Source organism: Setaria viridis, chromosome 9 (genome assembly GCF_005286985.2).
Source record: "Setaria viridis chromosome 9, Setaria_viridis_v4.0, whole genome shotgun sequence".
In the NCBI taxonomy this organism is placed as follows: Eukaryota; Viridiplantae; Streptophyta; class Magnoliopsida; order Poales; family Poaceae; genus Setaria; species Setaria viridis.
The window spans coordinates 33567022-33574732 of NC_048271.2; the positions used below are offsets into that span (position 1 = coordinate 33567022).

The 7711-nt window shown below is 51.1% G+C and overlaps 1 protein-coding gene across 1 annotated transcript; it reads left to right on the forward strand.

Moving 5' to 3' along the window:
* The first annotated feature begins 668 nt into the window (after positions 1 to 668).
* LOC117840499 (WAT1-related protein At1g25270) lies at positions 669 to 2914 on the forward strand. Its single transcript, XM_034721005.2, has 3 exons — positions 669 to 1027; positions 1326 to 1388; positions 1859 to 2914. Exons 1-3 carry the CDS (start codon positions 831 to 833, stop codon positions 2718 to 2720), a joined length of 1122 nt encoding a protein of 373 aa, XP_034576896.1. The 5' UTR covers positions 669 to 830; the 3' UTR covers positions 2721 to 2914.
* Positions 2915 to 7711: the final 4797 nt, after the last annotated feature.

Genomic DNA, 7711 nt, shown 5'->3' on the forward strand with positions numbered 1-7711 from the left:
GTCCGTAGCGGGCCACGGCGCCGTTGCGATGGAGTCCGACGGTTGCAGTCTTTTCTTTCTCTTGCGCTCGATGTAGAGATTACAGTCCTGATAACGTGTTTAGAGTTGAGTGTTCGAATGTAATTGAGACACGAGAGACAAGTGATAAGAGTGGATGAATGGTTGTATTGATCTCATGAAGTTTGTACATATATATACATGATGACGTCTAATAGGTGGTCTCATGCATTGACACGTAATCTTGAGACGGTTTAACAGGCACCTGTACAATGGGTTGTCCTATAAGTTGTCTGGTAGTGGTATATAATTCCTTAATTTGTGCATAAGAAAAATAAAATATTATGAGTTGCATGGTAACAATAACTCGTATAATGGTTGTTAAGTTGTCTCGTAGTCCTACAATTTAGCTCATGAGGTGGTTGTTTCGCGAAGTAACGACCTCTTTCTCTCTCCTCGCTCTCTCTCCTCCACATCATCAAAAATCCTACGTGGCACTGCATGAGACGACCTATGAGACCACTGACGTGTAGCAATGTACTTGCCCTTAGCATTAGATCACGTGCAAAATGTTCTCTAGCAGTACGGGCATTAAGTTAGCCTGAGTAGTTTAAATTCCACTCCATTCCATTTGCATGCACACACCAACCCGAAGGCTTGTTCCTCGTCTCCCGGTTGTCCCCCGCCTTTGCCTATATATCCTTCTCACCACTTGGTGGTCCTAACTAAACCCCTCCCCCGTTCCATCCAATAATTCCCGCGTCCACTAATCGATCCAGCGTCTCGCCGGACAGAACCCCCCTCTCTCTCACGCACAGGGGGAAGGGCACGCGATGGCCGGCTCCGTCTCCGGCTCCGGCGATATGGTGAAGCCCGTGCTGGGTATGGTGTCGTTTCAGGTGGTGTTCGCCGGCCTCAACATCTTCTACAAGCTGGCCGTGTCCGACGGCATGGATTTGAGGGTGCTGGTCGCCTACCGCTACCTGTTCGCCTCCGCCTTCCTAGCGCCGCTCGCGTACTTCCTCGAGAGGTGGATCGGTGATCTCCTCACCAGTCTCTGTGCTTCGTCTCTTCCGGTTAATACGAGTTGTTAGTTATGATTTGCATGAAGCAGTAGGACGATTAGCACCTGTTGTAGCGCTATTTTGGGCTAACTTACTTTTAGCCCTCCACCATCACCTCCCTTGTTTTATGCATCTTAATCTCCTCCTGTATTGTTTCTACACACTAACTACACATGTGCACGCAAGACTCAGCTCGCCCTGCCCACGCACGGCCTTGATGCTTCTTTTTTCTTGTAATTGTAATATATGAATAATCATTTTCAGGAAGAGCCGAACAAAGGTGACGTGGAGAGTGCTGGGGCTGTCTTTTGTGTGCGGCCTCACCGGGTGAGTTTAATTTCCTAATGCATGCACGCACACATCAGAACACATCTGCTTGCCGGATCGGTGCACGCAAAATCTCTTTTGTTTGCATCTCGCCCTGGCCTTTTTTCTCCGGGAAAGGCTTGCTTCTTGTTTGCTGCTACAATACAAACTGCAATGCAACCACCACCAGCAGCTCGATCGGTGTCAGCAAGATACACCCTACGCATTGCATTCATGCACCTGATATAACGGACGGCGACTCTGCCTCCGATCCATCCACTTTTGTGCACACCACTTGTTAGTTGTGTCGCTAGCTCCACATTTGTCGCTCAGAGCGAGCAGACCGATTCAGCATCGCGCGACCACAAGCAGCTTGCATCATTGCATGCGTTGCCTTGCTTGGTCCATGCGCAGTTTCTTGTTTCTACCGCCACCAGTCTTGCCTTGTCCAGTGAGGCAGCGACATGACGCGAATGCAACAACGCATGCAGGGGCTCGGTGGCGCAGAACCTGTACATCGCCGGCATGAAGGTGACGACGGCCACCTTCGCCACCGCGACCACCAACCTCCTCCCTGCCGCCACCTTCCTCCTCGCCCTCGCCTTCCGCCAGGAGAGGCTCGCGATCCGCACCTTCTCCGGCCAGGCCAAGGTCGCCGGCACCTTCCTCGGCATTGGAGGCGCCATGCTGCTCACCTTCTACAAGGGCGTCGACATCACGCCCTGGCACAGCAGCGTCAATCTCATCGCAGCCACGTCGCACCACCCGGCCGCCGCCGGGAATGAGGCCACCGCCAACTACGCCATGGGCTCGCTGCTCTGCATCACCAGCTGCTTCTTCTACGCGCTCTGGCTCGTCATCCAGTCCAAGCTCAGCAGGGAGTACCCGCACCACTACACCAGCACCGCCCTCATGTGCGTCATGACCACCCTGCAGTCCTCGGCGTTCGCGCTCTGCTTCGACAGGGACGCCGTGCAGTGGCGCCTCCGCTTCGACATCCGCCTCCTCGCCGTCGTGTACGCCGGCATCATGGCGTCGGGCGTGATGCTGGTGGTGATGTCGTGGTGCGTCAAGCGGCGCGGCCCCCTGTTCGTGTCCGTCTTCAACCCGCTGATGCTGCTGGTGGTGGCCGTGCTCAGCTCGCTGCTGCTGGGAGAGAAGATGCACCTCGGCACCGCGCTGGGAGCGGTGCTCATCGTCGCGGGGCTCTACACCGTGCTCTGGGGCAAGGGGCACGAGACGCCGGCAAACGAGGTGGCCAAGGTCAGCGAGCTGCCCACGACCGTGAACAACGACGACAAGCGCGTCGACGTGGCGGCGCCACCGCGCCTGTTCGCAGCAAACTCAATCTGATCAGCCCCGCTACGTACGCCGCAAAGCAACCTCAGTATGTATGAGAAATTAAGACGATTCTAGAAGTACAAGAACTCGCAACGAGATGAACTCAACTCACCTTACCCGCCGTAAGTTCTATGTATTATCTTCATGACTAGTAGTATATACTTGTACTTGTTTGTAATGTTGTTGAAACAAATCACCTTAGCTTGTTCGCCAAGGGTTTATCATGATTAGTTAATCATCAGCTGATGGGAAATAAGGAGAATAAGGGCGTGTTTGGCAAAGCTCCACGCAGCTCCGATCCTAAAAACAGCTCCGCTCTAGATTTTTTTTCAGCTAAACGATTTTAGATCCAGCAACTCCACCACAGATCTGCTCCACGAAAACGGTGGATCTACTCCCAGATCCATGGATTTGGTGGAGCACCTCAGGGCATGCTCCACGAAATCAAATTTGGTGGAGTTGGAGGAAATTACCCACCACTGCCACTTGTTAATGGAAAATGACCGGTTCGTTCTATTTCTTCGTAGCTTTCTTCTTCTCCGTGCGAAACGCCGCTGTCCTTCCTCTGCTAGCGTCATCGTCCTTCTCTACTTGCGCCACCGTGGCCCCACCCCGACCGCTCGCCGAAGCCCCACCCGCATGGCTAGCCGACGCCCTGACGTAGTGCCCCGGCGAGGCCGCACCCGGCCGCATGGCCGCCAACGAGGCCGCGCCCACCAGCACGCGAGAGGCCACCTGGCCGCCGGCGAGGCCGCACCTCAACCGTGTGCGCAAGGCCGCACTCGCCGCGACGCAACGCCCGTGCAAGGTCGCACCCGGCGTGGTGAGGAAGAAGACATTTTTTGTTTTTTTATTCTGATGCATGGGTCCAAATTGTCAGTGAGATAAAGATAAGAGTGGAGCTGTACCAAACGCTTTTTGAGATCTCAGATCAACGGTGGAGCAGCTCTATGGTGGAGCTAGCTGGATCTATGAATCTGGAGTTGTTTTTTCAGAACCGGAGCTCTACCAAACAGATCCTGCCACTGGTTAAACGAAGCTGAGAGGGCGATTGGGCGAGCACGTGATGGACACTCATGGTCCTTCCAGGACCTGACGTCTCCCACTAGTGTGCGCGCTATGTATAGCAGTGTTTGTTGCTTTCGTGCACGTGCTTTCCGTCACTTGAGTTGTGCCAGAACCATCCCCAGCAGGATTTGCCGAAAATGAGAAGCTCTCCTTCCTCGACACGATGTGGATTGCGACGCCATTGATCTAGTAGTTGTACCTAGTGTCACCAAATTCCCGGTATGACTGGGTCAAGGAATGGGTACAAGGAACATGGATCGACATGTTTTATATTCTCGATACTAGGGATTATACCCTCTTCGGGATGATGGTTTGATACTTCAGAATGTGAACAAATTATTTTTCAAGAAGATAGCTTAGGACAATATTCTATAGGACTTTCACATAGATAAAGAAAATAGAGAAGAAATTAAAAACAAGAAAAGAAAAAAAAATACTATTGCACTTGCAGCGTCATCAGGTTAATATGACTCATCACCTACGAGGACGGGACGGAGGAAGGATGACGTTCCCTCCGTTAACCATATACCTCCTCGTTCTCGTACCACGTCTGGGACGAAAGGTTCATGGTGCAGGGAACGCTAGACCGCACCATGCATGCATGTTCCCTGCGGGGCGGCTGTGACTTAGGTTGTACCTCTTCGAGCTGGCCGGTGGTTTCTAACGTCACTGTGTCGGGCTGTCGGCTCAAGGAGTTCCCGCACCGTGCTCGTGCTTTACCTCCCCGTCGCTAGGAAGGTAGCCTAACGTGGTACGGTGGAGACCATCTACGTGGTTGTCGATTGCTCCAGCACAGCGCTACGGGAAAGCTAAAAATTGTCGAGTGTATTTTTTTTGCCGAGTGTTTTTTTACGAGCACTCAGCAAACAAACTCTTTGCCGAGTGCCAAGCCAAAAACACTCGATAAAAAAAAATACTCGGCAAATCGGGGCTTTGCCGAGTGTCAAATAAAAAACACTCGGCAAAGCCCCCTATTTGCCGAGTGTCAAAAAAACACTCGGCAAAGAGGGAGGTTTGCCGAGTGTCAAAAAAACACTCGGCAAATAGGGGGGTTTGCCTAGTGTTTTTTTTTACACTCGGCAAAATAATAAATTTTTTTCCTCTTTTCACCATGAAATTTTTTCTACTCCCCACATACAACATGTGGTACTCCATGTTAAAATTTGGTATATTTTTGGATTTATTTGCTATATTTATATAATTAATTGCATTTCAAGGAAATTTTTGGTATAAGTCAAATTTGAACTGCAAGTGATACAAATTATGGAACAAAATGAGTAGAAAAATGATATTCATGTTATTTGGCCCAATTTGAGACCTGACCCATAAAATAAAAAAGAAATTTCGAGCATCTTGTTCAGGAAACACGACCATGAACGTGTGGCAGTAGTATTTTTAAATTGTAAAAAAATAAGCAAAGTCTGAAAATCATGAGATTTGTAATTATGTGATGATATAATACGTGGAAGCTGTGGAAAAAAATTGAGAAGGTTTTGCACATTTCATCATGTACGATGATTACAAACCGAAGCATCTCAGAAGAAGAATAGTAACTTTGAGAAGGATTCGATAAAATTTAAAGCCGAAGTGACGGTCGAGTTCGGTTTGACTACAAAACTTTGTATAGTCAGTAGAGAACATATCTTATTTTGTGTGAAAATTTGGTATTTTTTTGAAACTGTTGGATATTTTTTAATTTTTTTTTAAAAAAACTTTGCCGAGTGTCCTAGGGTAGACACTCAGCAAAGAAAAACTTTTCCGAGTGCCCACCTAGGACACTCGGCGACACTTTGTTTAACCCTACCGGCCAGCCCACAAACCCCCCCTCCCCCGCCTTCCTCACGCCGCCCCCGCCCCCCCCCCCCCCCACCCGTGCCTCCGGACCGCCCCCCTCCTCCCCCTGGCCTCCCCTCACGCCGCCCCCTCCTCCTCCCCTAGCTCCCTACCCCGGCGGCCCTCCCTCCCCCGACGTACATCCTCCACTCCCCTCCCCTCCCGGCTGGCGGCCGGCCCTCCCGGCGCACATCCTCCCCTTCCCTCCCCTCCCCTCCCCTCTCCCTCCCCCGGCCGGATCTGGCGCCCCTAGCTCCCCTTTCTTCCCCGGCCAGATCTGGCGCCCTCTCCCTTCTTCCCCGGTCGCGGGGCGGCGGCGGCGGATCTGGCCGCGGGGCGGTGGCGGCGGATATGGCCACGGGGCGGCGGCGGCGGCAGGTCGTGGCGACCGGCGGGGGCGGGTCGTGGCGACGGATCTGGCGCCCTCCCCTTCTTCCCCGGCTGCGGGTCGTGGCTGCGGCGGGGGTGGGTCATGGCGGCGGCAGATCTGGCGCCCTCCTTTCTTCCCCGGCTGCGGGGCGGCGGCGGCGGGTCGAGGCGGCGGCGCCCTTCCCTTCTTCCCCGAGTACTCTACTTCCCCGGCCACGGGGCAAGGGCGGGGGCGTGTCAAGGCGAGGGCGGGGGCGTGGCGGCGGCGGGTCGGGGCGGCGGCGGCAGATCTGGCGCTCTCCTTTCTTCCCCTGCTGTGGGGCGGCGGCGGCGGCGGCGGCGGTGCGTCGTGGCCGGCCGGTGGTGGTGGCTGGCCGGAGGTTGTTTTTTTTTAATTTTTCGCAAAAAATGTTGCCGAGTGTTTTCTAGCCACTCGGCAAAGACTTTGCCGAGTGCGCGACACAAAACACTCGGCAAATCCGTGTTTGCCGACTCAAAATTTGCCGTGTGCCGTTCGCCGAGTGTTACACTCGGCAAACGGTTCGCCGAGTGTTTTTAGCCCTTCGCCGAGTGCCCCTGGCACTCGGCAATTGTTCTGTTTCCCGTAGTGAGTGGTAGACTTCTTCAAGGACAAACCCTAAGGCGACTTGCGCTTACTCACCGGTTGCAAGGCACACAATGTGTTGGCATTCCTAACCTCGGTTACAGAGCACGGCGCCAGGGTTTCCTTTCCATTTCATGAGTCTACCTTCTAGCGCAGTAAATAGTAGGTAGTGGGCTGGCTGGGCCTGTCCGCTGTTGAATGCCGAAGGGTGGCAACCAGCCCACCAGTCACTACCAGAAAATGGAAATTTCGTGAGAGGCATGCCATCTTGAGAGTAATTAACAACTCCCATGAAAATTATTATTTTCGTGAGGGTGGCTCAAACACTCTCACGAAAAGCAATTTTCACGAAGGTATGTTAAGACCGTCATGAAAATGAGTAGTCTTCATGAGGGTGTTGCAAAAACTCTCATGAAAAAATAATTTTGTGAGAGGCGTTCCATTTTCATGAGAGGGATTAACTCTTATGAAATAGTAGGATACACGCTAGCTTAGCACTTCACGGGCTTAATCTTTTTCATGAGAGGGATTAACTCTCATGAAATATGCCCGTAATGAAGAACAGATGTGCGATTCACTCTCTTTTTAATCCTGAATTAAAAGTTGTAAATGGTATTTCTTCCTCGTAAGAACTCCAAATTTGATGGTTCTTTTTCTGAATTTTTCCAAAATCATGATATTTCATTTAATGACGTGTTTTTTTATGTTAATTGCTATTCCTTAGATCTTTTACATTGCTTATTTTTTTCCACCCAAGTAGAGAATAAAAACATATTTTTGCATAAAAATTGGTAACGTAACTTCATATTTTCTAATATTATGATAAATATAAGATTGTGTCCAAATTTGAGGTGCATACGAGTTCAAAAATATCATGAGGTATTCAAATCTCAAAGTTGACCCTCATGAAATTGGTATTTTCATGACCTTCCATTCGTGAGGGAATTTTCATGAGGGTTGGACGTCATGAAATATTTTTGCGAAGGTTTTCGATATTTTCGTGAGTGTTTTGGGCTCTCACGAACTTTCCGGATTCTGGTAGTGAGTCCAGCAGCGCCGACCCGAGTAATTCGCTCCATGTTGTAAAGTGGATTTTTCCCCTTTTCTTTTCCTTCCAAAACTGATTTAT